General features: G+C 33.1%; 1 protein-coding gene across 2 annotated transcripts in view; it reads right to left on the bottom strand.

The window, feature by feature from the left end:
* Positions 1-388: 388 nt before the first annotated feature.
* LOC143244302 (thioredoxin-related transmembrane protein 2 homolog) overlaps positions 389-16,244 on the bottom strand; it is a 56,093-nt gene continuing 40,237 nt past the window's right edge. The window contains exons 6-9 of one of the 2 annotated variants that reach the window (XM_076488709.1): positions 11,603-11,668; positions 10,659-10,788; positions 7,400-7,547; positions 389-945 (exon numbers count right to left, since the gene is read on the bottom strand). In XM_076488709.1, the coding sequence (XP_076344824.1) occupies positions 923-945; positions 7,400-7,547; positions 10,659-10,788; positions 11,603-11,668 (367 nt within the window). In that variant the 3' untranslated portion in view covers positions 389-922. The remainder of the gene's footprint in view (positions 946-7,399; positions 7,548-10,658; positions 10,789-11,602; positions 11,669-16,244) is intronic. The other variant, XM_076488710.1, reaches the window with a different exon arrangement.

The following is a 16,244-nucleotide window of genomic DNA, read 5'->3' as shown; positions in this document are numbered from 1 at the left end:
CAAACCTCAAGAGATAAACCTCGCAAGATATAGGTACAGAATTTAAAAATCTGGTCTGTATTCACAAGGAATTTCACACAAAATAAAATAAATAAAGTTAGATGATAAAATACCCAAACTGCCATTTAAATGTGGAGTTATGTTATAATTAATTTTAGACTAAAAAACTAGAAATATTAAAATATTGTTACCTAATAGATGTCACAACATTTACTCTATATAGTTTTTGCAATGAGAGTTCTGAGCATTGTGCTCAAACACTTTTACTTTCATAACCTCACAATAAGAAAAACTTTATAGTTATGAATACAGCTTTTGATTATTCCAGCTGAACCAACCCAAGTTTATTCTGATCCACTTAAGCTTCATTCAAGAAATTGTAAGTTAGTCTTGAAAGAAATTCTTTATTATGAAAACCAACTGTAATCAACTTCAAAATAATACATTAACAATTCAGAATGACCAGTTAAAATACATTTCAAAAACATCAAGTTCTATGATGACAATCTTTCAAACCAATCATTTTAAATTCCAGTTCCAGGAAAAAAAAAAAAAAAGACAAAAATTTTCTAAAAAAAGTTATGAAAACAACTACTACTACTATTTTATCTGGATTGGATGTTTCAAAATGTATATAGAAAATTATTTTGTATTCTAATTAAATTGATTATTTGAGATACACCTATTATAAACAAATTTAATTCTTTAAACAATTTATTAGTCTACATCAAAGTATTGAAAAATGCAAGACATTATTATTACAATATACACATTACAGGCTTTTCAACTACAAAAAAGGTAAAGTAACCTGTATTTCTTGTAGCTTCACTCTGCCTTCTTATGATTGAGATTCAAGTTTAAATCTTTCTTTTGGACTCTCTTCAATGGGTTGCTTTCACATTCTTCATAGACATTGTTAAGATCAAACACAGATAGGACATTTTCCTGTATCACAAAAACAGCATACATAACTCATAAAAGGAACTAGAAAAGATTTCTATTTAAAATACATTTTAGAAATAAAGTGTGTTTAGCCAATTTTCTTTGAAAAATTATTCCCATTGCTATCATGGAATAAGAATTAACTCTCTATCATCCACAGAAGTGTTTTTTCCATTACCACAACTGGAATAAATGTACAGGTGAAAATGATGTCTAGCATTAATGAATATATGGGTAGAAATGATAATGTTAATACTACAAAAAAGTAGACTACATTTTTAAATTCTCAATACATTTAAAAAGAAATAACAATTTGTTTTTGTTTAACCTTTTCTTGCCTAAGCATGAACTTTGAATTATGTTCAACATGTTACTGGTAAACTATTTCATAATGACAATTTACAATTTTAAATTACATAATTAGTAAAAAAATAAAGTAGAAAAAAGTTTCAGTGTACAACAGGAAGTCAGACATGTTTATATTAATCTATTACCCAATTATTTCTTTTTTTTAAAGAAGATGAAAATAAAGGTTTTTACTTCTAAGTAATCCTGTATGAAACTCCAGATTTAAAAATATATTTAATAAGGTGTTGTGAAGAAACATCCAACTGTTGAGATTTAACATAAATGTGACCTAAATATACATTTTTCAAATTTACAGCTATTTGGGGTATGAACAAAACATAGTTCTTTACCCTTAAACTGTTCACACAATTAAATACTTGATACAAAATAAGTGAAATTTTTACAAATACTTTCAACAGATTACTGCTATACCATGTATTTCATCACTATATTATTTTACTTGTTAAAATAGAGAACGTTCTTTATTAAAGCTGCTATCTACTAGCGCTAGATATTACATCCATTAAAGCTATTTTGCATTAAGACTGTGAAATGTAAGATTTTTAAACATTAAACTTTTCGTCTCTAAATAAACTACAACACCTAAACCTTTGCATTTGTAACCTGTTTTTTGAAATGGTTTCAGGATGTCAGGAAGTAGACTTGTTGCAAATCATACAATTTGTTAAAAATATAAAAGCAAATAATATAACATTTCAATTCCTTTTCTCCTGCCAATCCCACCTTTATGTCCAAGTGTTTAAAACTTTCATTACTTCATAATTATAAAAATATATTTTGTTTTTATTTGTAAAGCCTCACCATCCTTAACAGCAACAATGGTTTAATGCCTTTTGTTTTGATTACAATGTACATCTCATTATCATTTCATAGAAGTTTGTCCAGAAACGTTTCAATAAGGCATAATTAACTAATAGAAAATGCTTTTTACAGATATATAGTGCTGGACCATGTAATTCATTGTCAGAAGAATATTTTTGTTAAATTAGAAAATGTTCTTTATTAAAACTGTTTTCTACTACAGCTAGACATTAACATTCATTACAGCTATTTTTTCTACCAGAACTAGACATCACTTTCATTATAGTTATCTTCTGCTACAGCTAGACATATTCATCAGATATTTTGTACTAGAACTAGATGCTACATTTATTAAACCTATCTTCCACTACAGATATAAATTACTTTCATTGAAACTAAATTTCACTACACCAATACATTACATTCATTAAAATTATTTTCCTTGAAATAACATGATTCAGTTCTTTAACTACATTAATAGTCATGTATTAAAACTTTTTGTGAATAAAATGCTAACTTCCTTCCATATCTGCCTATGAAAGTTGCATGCAACTAGTCATGGGGTAATTCCCATCTAAATTCAGTGTTTAATGTGAACTGCACTGGTGCACAATGTTGTCATCATGGAACTGAAGTCCTCCACCAATAACAGGGCAACACAATCTCTATACACAGTAATTCCCCCTATGCACTTGAAATAACAATCATTTGATGAAGCAAGACAAACAAATGTGCTAGAAATGGGAGAGATAGCTGGGATTGTGTGTGGAGGTAACTGTCGGAAATACATTTCCAGATTAGTAAAATGTTAACTTTTGAGATGGTAATTCACTTCTCCATGCAGAAATGCTAGACTCCCACACAGACATGGTGGAGAGGATTATGCAAAAGTTTTCTAAATGAACTCTTTTCATAAAGCACCCAAAAGAAAACCCGTGGAATGTAAAACCTGATGGCAGGGGCTCACCCATTGGAGATCACATTTTTTCTCATCCAGATTATATATACTCTTCACCCAGAAATTAAGGACAAAGAGTCATATGAATCCCAAGTGTCACAAGGACTGGCAGAATGAGAACATGACCATCTGAGCATCTGCACACATGCAGTTAGTGAGCAATACATGAAGTGTTATTGGGGCACAATCATAACACATGGTGTGTGTTCATCCCAACTATACTAAAAAGGCTTTGGCTGCAGGAAAAGAACATACATCTGCAATGGATGACCCACGCTACAAACAATGCCACAACTTCCCACTTCTCACCATATTGCTATAAGCACAACTGGTGTGAATTATCCATGATCAACCATCACAGCAGCTAAGAACTGGTAAGTGGAAATGGTCTTCCATGTTCCACTTAAAGAAATGGGTAGGAAAGTTCATACTGGGAAGATCTAGAGAAGTGTCTAGATCCCCATCTGACCATCAGCCAGAAAGGTCTTTTACTGGAGACAGTACAACAAGTGATCACGAATCCCAATTTTTACAAGTCACAAATATAAGACAACGATATATGCAAACACTTCTCTTTTACTGGCTTTTTCCATGACAGTCCATGGAACTGGTACAATTTGAAGAAAAAAAATGAGAAAATACATGTAACATGAGAATACCTACTTCGTCATGCACAATAGCTCACTTCACAGTGTGCACTGTCAGAGCTAGGGCAAAACATTTGAGTGCTTTCTGTTATCCTGGATTAATGTGTATTATGAGAAATAAGCATAGCTGGGAAGCAACATCTAGAAGGATCCAGAACAACAAAAAGGAAGCATAAAGACAAAAATAAATAAACTGATCCATCTCAAAGATAGTGAATCAAGTGAAGAACAGAGACCAATGGAAGACAAAATCCATCAGGAAACAGAACAGCTAGAAGGTGGAGATAGAGAGAGAAAAATGTGTTTATAATTGCCCCATGATCAACTGGATGATCTCACCCAAAGACCAGTAAAAATTGGAAGCAAGAGAATGACCCACATGAAAAATTTGGTGTGAAAAATTGGGGGCAGCCTGTGAGCCTCTACATCCAGGGAAGTATATACTATGGAAAAGGTGACAGATCCGTCTAGTGAATGTGGAAAGGAACCTCAAAAGATGAGTCCCAAGGTATAAACAGACAATGAAAGGGTCTTAAAAATGGAGAAGCTCATGAAAAGCAACACCAAATAGGGCACAATAACAAACAGATTCTGGATTATCATAGAAGTGAAAGATAAAAGAAAGGGATATACAAGATCAACTGTGGTTATCTTAGTGAGTGACAGAGCTCTTAGCAAGAAAAAAACAGTCCAGATAAAGGAGAAAGTACTAGAAGAAGCAATAGAATGTCTGAATGATGGCAATGACTAGTGAGAAGGAGGAAGAAAAAAGTCTTGAGAAAGAGGTGGAATAAAAAGCAAGAAGCCAATGACTCAAACAGATAATGTGTGAATATGTGCAAAACAACATTAACAGCCCAGTCTGGTAGAGGAGTTGGGCAAAACAATCTGTGAAGAAGAAAGGAGTGGAAGTGAATGGAGAGCACAGAGAAAGAAAACAAAATATAATGGATAACATGTCCAATAATCAGCAATGGTTAAGACTGAAAAACTAAGTAAAAGAAGGTGGAGAATTAGTTAACATTGAGATAGTCAGGAGGAAATGAGTGGCAAATGGACTAATTATGATATACATTAATTATATTGATAAACAAATAAAGAAGAGTGACAAAAATGGGAAATGAAAAAGGCTATATGATCAGATAGTCCAGCTTGACAGGTTATGGACCAAACAAACTTCACATGCAGAAACGAAGGGATAATATTCCCCTGTGAAGCAGAGATATGTGATGCTGAAACAACAGAGGAGATACAGAGCAGAGGAAAAGGAGGTGTGGATACTAAACACAAAAGCAAAAGAAACCAAAGCTGAGCTGGCTTAAAAGATGCCACCAATAGGACCCCCACAAGAAGTGTCACATAACAGGAAGGATGGAAAGAAGGAGATAAAAAGTATATGCATACAGAAATAAAAGTCTTGGCTGAGAGCATTTCAGAGATGAGGAACTGGATATCAGAAGAAAGGAAGCTTGGAGCTGAGGGAAGTAGCACATGTATCTATAAGAAGCATGCCCAACCACAATAAAAATCAAACAAAAGACCTGGTGGTGTACAGAACACTCTACTGGTAGAATGGCAGCCTGGTCTAGAGAGAAGGTCACCCACTAGGTTCATTGAGCCCAGCATAAGAGGCATCAAGATGAAACTAATGAGAATGGGCCAGAATAACAGGTCAAAACTAGTACTTGAATCGGTACTCCTTAATGGTTGATTTAAGATATGACCATGGAATTGTTCGAATGGCTCATGATCAACTGATTCTCCAGCAAAGGAAAGAAACATACCCAACAATCAGTGAGAAGTTTGAGCACATTGATATGACTGAATGTTTGTTCTGTGTCCAAATGCCACAAGTCATGTAACTGTTCAGAGAAGCTCCCCAACCTGAGAGGGAAACAAAAGTGAAAAGATGGAGATAAAGTCTGGGGGGTGAGATAAGGAAACTCTGGATGTAGTATTGGCATACTCTTTGTCAGATTTTATGTATATACTGGAGTCTTTACAGTAGATGCCTGTGACTTGTCAGTAATAAATTTCAACAATCAACAAACAGCACAAAATCCACTTGATTTAAAACAAGTCAAACATATATATATAATACACCAATGTTTATTACAGATATATCCAGAGATTTAAATAATCTTTTTTTTACATTAAAGTCTACACAGGCTGATTCACTTTAGAACACAACTTGACAAGACAAATTATTATTTTTGCTCTATTATAACAATACAGTATGTGATAATTTCACTTTAAAGTCACTACTATAAGTGTTGGCCACCATAGTTTTAAATAACTGTTTTTTTTCTTCATCTAAATCCATGCAGACTACAATACTGTGCAAAAGTGTGTGTGTGTGTGTTTTTATTTAGCAAAGCCACCTCAGGCTCTCTGCTGAGTCCACCGAGGGGAATCAAACCCCTGATTTTAGCATTGTAAATCCGTAGACTTACCGCTGTACTAGCGGGAGACCTGTGCAAAAGTGTTAAAACAAAGTAAAAAAAATATTTCAAACTTGGACTCATCTATCCATAACACCTTTATCAATCATTAACAATCCAATTTTAGTACTTTTCAGTAAATTTCAGTCTCTTGACAGCAAATAGAGATCAAATAAAATTCTTCAACTGCTACAAAACAAAATAATCCATTGTTGTTGAGTCTTCTTGATACTGTAGATCTGGACACTTTTCTGTTATATGGTACATGGTCTTGTAAAGTCTGAAAAGAGAGGGGAGACTGATCTAGTCAAAGAAAAAGAGTTGGAGGGCAAAGATGTGGGAAATGAGAAACCAAATAATACAATGAAGACTGGTGCCAGGTAGCCTCTACTTCAGCATCCAGTGAGTCAGGAACACCACCAAAAACATTAGGGTTAAGAAAGGGAGCCTGTTTGTTTTTGTATAACTTCATGCAAAGCTACTCGATGGTTATCTGCACTAGTCATCCCTCATTTAGCAGTGTAAGACTAGATGGAAGGCAACTAGTCATCACCACCCACTGCCAACTCTTGGGGTACTCTTTTACCAATGAATAGTGGTATTGACCATCACATTATAATGCCCCCATGGATGAAAGTGCAAACATGTTTGGTGCGACGGGGGTTCAAACCGAAGACCCTCAAAATTACAAAGTTGAACGCCTCAATCCATCTAGCCATGCCAGGCCAATGAAAGGGAGTTTAATGAATATCATGCACAGAGAAAGTGGGTTGGCATATAGTAATAAAGAGTGTATCCCTGTCTAATTAAGTCCCAAATACAGAGGAAGCAAGTAAGCAAGGATATTACAGACATAATTCAGGCCATGGTGGTAAAAGAAGGGAACAAACTCTCCCTGAAAACTCACCTGGAGCTTGATGAAGTGCCTCTGAAATATGGTGAAAAGAAAGAGGAGAGGTAACTTAGTATAGTGGCGATAAAAAGACAAATATACAAAAACTGAAAAACAAAACATATAGAGATTCTAAATACTGAGAAGGATTAAAGGGAAAGCAAGAATGATTGTAAGCTAGGACATAAGAATAAGAAAGGCAAGGAAAATGAGGCACATGGTAACTGCTATGAAGTTGTTCAATGAAATCAGCATAGACCCAAATGTCAACTGAGGGAGAAAAGACTAAATAATCATGAGAATAAGGGTTTTGGAGAAAATAACAAGAAACAAAAAATGGAAGGCTTACCATGAAAAGATAGAGGAAAACTGAGGTAGAGATTGTCTGAAAATGAGTTGGCCACTATAGGAGGAAGACAAGTAATATTGGGAGCAGGTAGGGTAAGCCTCAGCATCCAGGGGCCCTCACAAACAAGATTAATGGTAAGAAGTATAAACTATAAAGAAAGAAAATTGAATAACTAATACAGTTAAAATTTTAAAAAACTGTGTAGTGAAATAAACATATAGATGTGATGTGACGAAAAGAAATATAATCTAAATATCAATAAACCCCTAAAATATCTGCAGGTAAAGTGAAATTAACAGACACGTATTAAGCCTAATCAAAGAGGATATTTAGCATAACTACTGATTAATGTGGAAGTATAATTACCAAAAATAAACATTTGTGAAACCTAACTGAATAACAAAAAAAAAAACCATCAAGTCTTTAAAGAAACTGAACAATAACTATGTATAATATTGGAATAGCTTTGTGTGGATTTCAGCTCAAGACTTCCACACAAACTAAGCAAATATAAAGAAAAACAAGTTAGTGAAATCAATGACAACTATACCAGTAAGATGAATTACAGGTAATTCCAAATTAACAAAGACTATGGTAAGCCTAAGCAAATGGTGTAGCAAAAAAATACAACAAAGACTAATGGCTAACCTAATTTTGACTATGGCCATTAACCAATCCAATAAAATTTATGTTATGGAACCAAAATGATGACTAATAACACTATGTAACAAAATTTTTACTTTTTCTTGTTCTTGGGCAGAAAGTGTTATTTCCCAATTGCTTATGCTTGAAGTAAATGGAAAAGACCTATTTTTCTCTTCAAACTTTGCTTTTCTGTCCTGGGTAATGAAATTTTCAAATTTAACCATTTTCCAGAATGTTCCAGGTAGATTCAGTGCTGAGCAGCTGATAGAGAATTTCTCAAACTTACAAGAATTTTAATGAACCTTTTAGAATTTTCTAGAACTTTCCATAGTAATATATACATATACAGGGCTCATCACTCACCACTTCAGTTTAGTTCTAGCTGCCTAAGTGAACACACAGACCTATCTGATTTTATCAAAGATGGCATCAAAAAGCTGCAAGCATTCTCCAATTCTCCAAATGCATTCTGCTATGCATGTGGCCAATTTATCAAGACAAGAGCAAAAAAGTACTCTGTGACAGCATCTGCTAAAATGTGTGAAGCCTACAAGGCATATTTCGGCATGCCTGTCAGGGATCAAGACAAATCCTGGGTACCTCATTTTACCTGCGAGCACTGCAAAAAACTCTAGAAGGTAAGATGGACAATTTTTGCTTGCTTGAATAGTAAGGTTTTATATTATACAAATTTTAGACCTTTTAAAATTTAAATATCTTTGGGTGCATCTCAAAGAGGAATACAACAGCGTCAAGATCTTGCTAGAAGCCTGGGAGGTTATCGGAGACTTCAAAATGGTGATATTCCTGATGGCTTTCCAAGGAGGCTTACCAAGTCTCCCTGTTATCTTTGCCTTTGTGACAGCAGGGACATCACAGCACACTACAATAGGAAGCACTGGCCACAATGTGGACTGAGTTTTCTGTGGGGAGGCACAATGTCAAGTGTGAGCTACTAGTGGACCTCCATTGCACATAAAATTGGATTGATTAAAACACTTTGTTCCAGCTCTTGATAAGAAGTCTGCAGCCTTCAAGTACCTTTGAGACTTCTTCCCTAAGCTGTCTGAGGCAAAGGTCAAAGCTGGTGTCTTCATTGGACCACAAATAAAGATGATCCTGAAAGTGCAAAGAATTCCCTAAGAAGCTCAGTAGGAAGGAAAAAAGAGCCTGGGACAGCTTTGTCTCAGTGGTTCGAGGCTTTTTGGGCAATCACAAAGCCAAAAATTATGTGGAACTGGTTGAGACTCTGGTGAAGAACTACAGCAAAATTGGCTGCAGGATATCCCTGAAAGTCCATATCCTTGACCCTTATCTTGATAAATTCAAGAACATGAGAGCATACTCAGAGGTGCAAGGTGAACTCTATCACCAAGATATACTTGGCTTTGAATGCCGCTGTCAAGAAGTGTATAACAAAAACATGATGGGAGACTATATTTGGGGGCTGATACGTGAAAGTGATTTACATTACATTCACAAATCTCGAAAAACTACTCAATTCTAAACATTTTTGTTCATTTTTGTATAACTTTAGGATAAAGACATGTAAATCTTGATTCATATGTTGTTTTAATCAGATCTTACGTAAATTAAAATGTTTAAATTTGCTCGTTTTTACATAGAAAATAGGTTAATTTCTAAATTTCATTTTTCAAGTCACAAAAGCAAAGATTGAAGGAAATAATGGCCATTTTCTGTACTTTTACAACATAATTAAGAAATAACACATACAATCCAGGAACAAAACTTGTGTAGCATAGCATAATAATAACAACAATAAAATCAGTAAGCAAAAACAATAACAGTGTAGTCTTATCTTTCCAAAAATGGCAATCTGTATTACTAATGCATGGGCCCCAATATTTGGGGATAGATCAAAAGAAAGTCATTTCATAGAATGATCAATGTCCTAACAAAGCAAAGATGAAAAATATTGCCACAAATTACAATGGCACAAAGTCTATGTAAACGTGCTAACAGAACATAACCACTGAAGTGGTAAAGGAAAATTCATAATGTAAAACAAATAACCAAACACAACTGCGTTGGCAGAAACAATAAAAAACCTTTTGTAATAAAGTAATAAGTTCCATACACAGATGGAAATATAAAATAATTCCATACCAGAAGAACTCGACAAGTTACAAATATTACTATTGTATAATAAAGAGTAAACTTGTTGAGATAAATTAATACAAAGAAACAGAAAATGTAAATAAAACACTGGAAGTGAGCACAACCTAAATGTTAAAACAAGTACTGTCAAATCAGAAGTGATAGTTTGGTAGAATTGAGTTTCAAGTCAGATGTATCAAAACAGTATGTTACAGTATTATTGGTGGAGAGTTATCACATGATGATTTACATTAGAATCATTCAATTCCAATAGAGGAGATAAAAGGTTTGTGCCATATGAAAAACATTTTGTGGACAGAGGATAGCACTGAACAAGAAGAGCTATTTATATAAAAGAAGGTAATGTACTGTATCTAAATTATTAATCCTTCAATAATATTGAACAAAAATGTTATGAATATTTAGAAATATAAAACATTTTCCATTTATTGAAAAATATGATCTGCCTAATTGTGGATAGTTACAATCTTCTTACCTCATTAAAGTAAAACTTTATTGGCTTTCCATACGAATCAAACGCTGGCCTTCGAAGAACCTCTTTGCCATTTTTAAAGAGAATTACAGTTGGCAGTTGTTTTGTAAAGGATGACATACTAATTCTAAACCTAAAATACAGTGTACAAAAGTCTACAGCAGGCTTCACTTCAGATAAAAACATTTTGTTCTTACACTTTTTGTTTTAAATTTTAAAGTAATAATATAATTCTGAGAGCACAAGTGTTAAAAACTGATGATCTTTAATATTCATTAACAATAAAAAAGTGTGAATTTCTACTGATAATAAAAGTCAAAAGCTACATGCAGTTAGTCACCTCAAAAATATAATGAGATATGATCTAAAGATGTCTAACTTACTTTCCTAGTGTTTCACGATTTTTTTCAAATAAATCTTATGAATTTGAAAATAATCCAATATCATATTTCTAAATAAAACCAAAACTGTATAATATTCTTAATATGCATTCACTTTATAACTGATAAAATTGCAATAAAATGCCAAAATTAACATTTTATCTTTTACTGAATTTAGATGGAACAGTAGTTAGCCTTTCTTGGTCACTAAAAATTATTTATACACACAATTAGCATATATTCTTTGGACTTCACATCTACAGACCATAATAACTGTAATACAAATGTAATAAAGAGAAACTACTAAAGTAAAAACATGTGCTCTTTTTTAAACACAGTATCAATATCAAAGAATAGAAAAGAAATATTATTTCAACTTTGCAAGAACTTGGCCTAAGTGTTCTTTAATGTATAACCAAGTTACCTTCAACAGATTTCTCCAGTTCCATGGCAGTGTTCACAGAAAAACTTTTTCAAGTGTAGATACAAGGCACTGACTCAGAGAACTATCAACTATTAAATATTTAAACTCAACTGAAAAGATATAAACCAAACTACAACACTCACTTCTCAGCAACATCAGGGTAGCGACCGATATCTATCTTTCCAAACTTCAAGTTTTCTAGGGTATACCTGTAATGTGAAAAAATGGCATAGTTGAAATGCAAAAACTCCTGTATGAATGAAAAATAAACTGTTAACTATTAATAAGAAGAGTACTTTCTGGTAACAATGGCTACCTTTTATAAACTAATGAATGTTTCAAGTACTGTAAACTTTATTATATTCTCAATTTGTATTATATGTAACAGTTACAAACTAATTTTTTTTCCACACTAAAAATACTTTACACTAGAAACATTAAAAATACATGTTCATATATGGTCCATAATTATTATTTTGATAAAAGGCAAATAACTCCATTTAATCAGTTGTCTATGAAACTAAGTTACTGCTCACATAACTTTATGGATTCTATATTGACATAACATCTATAGCTTGTCCCATCCAATGTATTTAAACTTTGCCTGCAGCTATCTTCCTGTTCAGACCACATGCTACAACATGACAAAAGGGTGATAAAAACAGGGTGCACTAATAAAACCACACACACATAAAAGAAAAATAATGTAAGAAACAAAATGCCAAGACTCCTTGACTTGAAATATTTCAAATTACTCTATATAATACTATAAAATGTCAATTCTAAGCTATCATTGAGTTAAAAGTTGAAACCAAAATTAAAATCATTAGTTTTACTTAAAGTTTAAAATTTGGGATGCAACTACACATATAAGCCTAAAAGATGATCTACATTTCAGATAGTTAAGCATCCTGTGATCAGAAGTGGACTAAAATACAATAAACCATTGCAACAAAAGCTGAAATCTTCCTTGGTGCTTTAAACAACATAATTTATATAGATTCTTTCTTAAACCTCACATATGAATATAAGATGAACTATCAAACAATATTTGTAATATGACAAGTGAAAGTGTCATCACATGGTACAAAGTACATTTACTTAGATGACTGCTAGAACAAAGCATTTTACAGCTGTACAGAGAGTTCATAGTGATTTCAGGTTTACAGCTAAAATGGTAAGTTATACACCTGAAGAATTAAGAGAAATGCCAAATTAGAATGTGCATACTATCAGGCTATTGTGCTCATATCACTATACCACAATAAAATGGAATATTCGTGTCAAAACAAAAATCCCATTACAGATAAAACTTCCAGCCAAATGTATAAATCAATGTGCCACATTCTCTACAAGATTCAATTACAATTCAGGATTTTCCTATATTGTTCAAGAGTTGTTTTAAAATTTTGAATATATATTCAATTCACAGTTTAAAATAATGCTTAACATTTGTTACATTCTAAATATCACTGTGGGGCTACAAACTATAACAATGGTGTCTTTTGAATGGTATTTTAAGTAGTGCAGATCGAATGTATAAGATAAGTTTAAAAGGGTGGTATACAATACAGTACATTCAGTTACATTTGTTGAAACAATGCTTAAAAAATTATGAAAAGAAATATTACAGCTGATTTGTTTCATTCACTTTCTATTCTTTCAAAATAAAAAAAATCAATATCAAAACTGTTTTTGATGATGATTAGCCTTTGTTTGTATATTATTGAGATTTCATAGGCCTGTGATGTCATACCTTTCACTGAATATGAACAATCTGAGAATTAATGTTAAAATGCATATAAACAAAATCACTGCAGTTGGTATATTCATACATTTGTACACCTAATGGTCTACTCAGACTTCTATAATAATCTATGACAGTGAAAGATTTAATGTGTTATATAACACTTTATTGTCTTGCAGATTATTATTATTCAGTATTATAAAAATATAAATAAATTATAAAGTAAAACACAAATGTGATAATAGTAAGCATTCATTAAATGTTTATGAATCTTCATAATTTTAACATCAATGATCTAGAAGTACAAAACAAACAAAATACTTGTAATTACAAAAGAAATATATACATAGGAAATAAACAGAGGAATTAGATGTCCTGTTTCTGTATTGTGCTAATAGTGTTGGAAGGGTTTGTAACTTTTCTTTCAGTTTTTATAGATATGACCACATGTTCAATTGAATTATTTCATTGTGCCTAAAATATTATTTTCTCATGTTATATTTGTATATTCAAATTTTTTACTTATATATATGTTGTTGTTATTGCAATTACAAATATTGTTTGTTTGTTTTGTACCTCTAGATTACTGACGATGGAATTATGAAGATTCCAAAATGTTTAATAAATGCTTCCTCTTATCATATTCATGTTTCATCTAATCATTAAGTTATGTTTTACAAAAAATGAGTCAATTGCTAAAATACTTTTACAGTAACACAGAAATTATTGTCTGAGAACCTAAAGGAGTACTGAAAGACTAGACTGGAAAACAAAGAAGATAAATCTTCACACCCAGTTTTTAACAGAATGCAAAACCCAGTCGTTAACTGATGTTTCTTCAATTGAAACTCGTTAACAGAAAAAAGCTAAATAGCCTACTGTATTGAACAAAAGCACTTACTTGAGGAAAAACTTAGACAAAAACACCAAAACAAATATCTCTCATCTAAGTTAGCACTCTCCACCTTCTATAATGCACCCAAGATATCTTCAATCTGAAATATGAACTGGCAGCTATCAAAGAACTCTCCAGAAACAAAAATATCATCATCACCTTACCAGACAAAGGAAACGAAGTACCCTCAACAAAACTGTTAAGAAAATACTTGAGATCCTTAACAAACACAATAAGTTTAAACTTATAAATAAACAAAGGACAATTAACCCATACTTTACAACTTGAAGAGAAAACTTGGAGAATTCTTAGAAAGCTAAGCAAAAAAGATATTATTTCTGAAGAAAAGACTTTTTAAGATCTTCTGTAAATGTAATTCTACAAAAATGCATATTCTAATTGAGAAAAAGTTAGGACACCCTACCCCTAACAGCTAGTGTTACCTCCTTTGGCTGAAATAACTGCAGTGAGACGCTTCTTGTATCCATCTACCAGTCTCTAACATCAATCTGAAGAAAGTTTGCACCACTCCTAAATGCAAAATTCTTTCAGCTGTGAGATGTTTGAGGGGTATCTTGCATGTACAGCCATTTTCAAGTCACCCCACAGCATCTCAATGGGATTAAGATCTGGGCTTTGACTCGGCTATTCCAAGACTCTCCATTTCTTAGTTTTCAGCCAGTCCTTGGTGGATTTACTGGTATGTTTTGGGTCATTGTTGTGTTGCAGGGTCCAGTTCCATTTCAGCTTTAATTTTATTACAGATGGTCTAACATGATCCTCAAGCACCCTCTTATACACAGTAGAATTCATGGTGCATTCTATGACTGTAAGCTGTCTAGGTCCTGCTGCAGTAAAGCAGCCCCAAACCATGACACTTCCACCTCCATGTTTCACAGTTGGTATGAGGTTCTTTTCCTGGAATAATGTATTTGGCTTACACCAAACATGTCCTCTGTTCTGGTGTTCAAATAATTTAATTTTGGACTGATCTGTGTTTACATTCTCTCTGGCAAACTTTAATCTGGCCTTGATGTTTTTCTTAGAGAGCAAAGGTTTCCTCCTTGCACACCCTCCCATGCAAGTTAAACTTGTGCAGTCTCTTTCTGATTGTAGAGGCATGCACTTTCACATCAACAGTAGCCAGAGCCTGCTGTGGGTCCCGTGATGACATGTTAGGGTGTTTGGAGACCTCTTTTAGCAACTTGCAGTCTGCTCTCAGGGTGAACTTGCTTGAACGACCAGACCTGGGCATGTTGGCAGTTGTTTTGAAAGTCCTCCACTTATTGACTATTTTCCGGACAGTGGAATGGCTAATTTCAAAATCTTTTGGGATCTTTTTAAATCTCTTACCAGACTCATAAGCTGCTACAATTTTCTTTCTGAAGGCTTCAGACAGCTCTTTTGCTCTCACCATGGTGCTCACTCTCACTTCAACAGTCAGGAGCACACCAAACTAAATGTCTGAGGTTTAAATAGGGCAAGCCTCATTCAAAATGCTGAGTATTGATCTTCTAATCATGTGCACCTGGTATGATACACCTGTGTGTGAGTTGAGCCATTTTAAGTAGGAATAAATGTGGGGGTGTTCTAACTTTTTCCTCAGTTAAAATATGCATTTTTGTAGAATTACATTTATAGAAGATCTTGAAAAGTCTTTTCTTCAGTTTTAATTGTTTTGTTATATTCCTATAATATCTCAGTATTGTTAAAATTGAGATTAAATATCATTTTATCCAAAAATGTTACAAAAATACACAGGCTTTCAAAGGGTGTTCTAACTTTTCACATGACTGTACATAGGCTCCCAACCTAGATTATATAGTTTGCCAAAAGTTCACAAACATTCTCCTACAACCTACACTTTCCTCCTTAGGCATTCACTGTTATAATGTAGTTAAATGCTATGTATCCTTCTTACAATATTTTACTAGGAATAAATTTACAACATCTGATTCCTTTCAATTTTCCTGAGAAATCAGTCAACTTTCTCACCTAAAAATTACATGATGGTTAGCTTCAATATTACTTTATTTAATAATATTCCCCTTGAACAAAATCATTAATATTGTCTTGTCTAATCTCTTCACAAAAAAACAATATGAGAAGATAGATGGTGTTACTTTTGGTTCTAAAGTGGGTC

This window comes from Tachypleus tridentatus, chromosome 2, assembly GCF_004210375.1.
Source record: "Tachypleus tridentatus isolate NWPU-2018 chromosome 2, ASM421037v1, whole genome shotgun sequence".
Taxonomy (NCBI): Eukaryota; Metazoa; Arthropoda; class Merostomata; order Xiphosura; family Limulidae; genus Tachypleus; species Tachypleus tridentatus.
The sequence above is the reverse complement of the archived record's forward strand: the minus strand, read 5'-3'. Positions and strand labels throughout refer to the sequence as shown.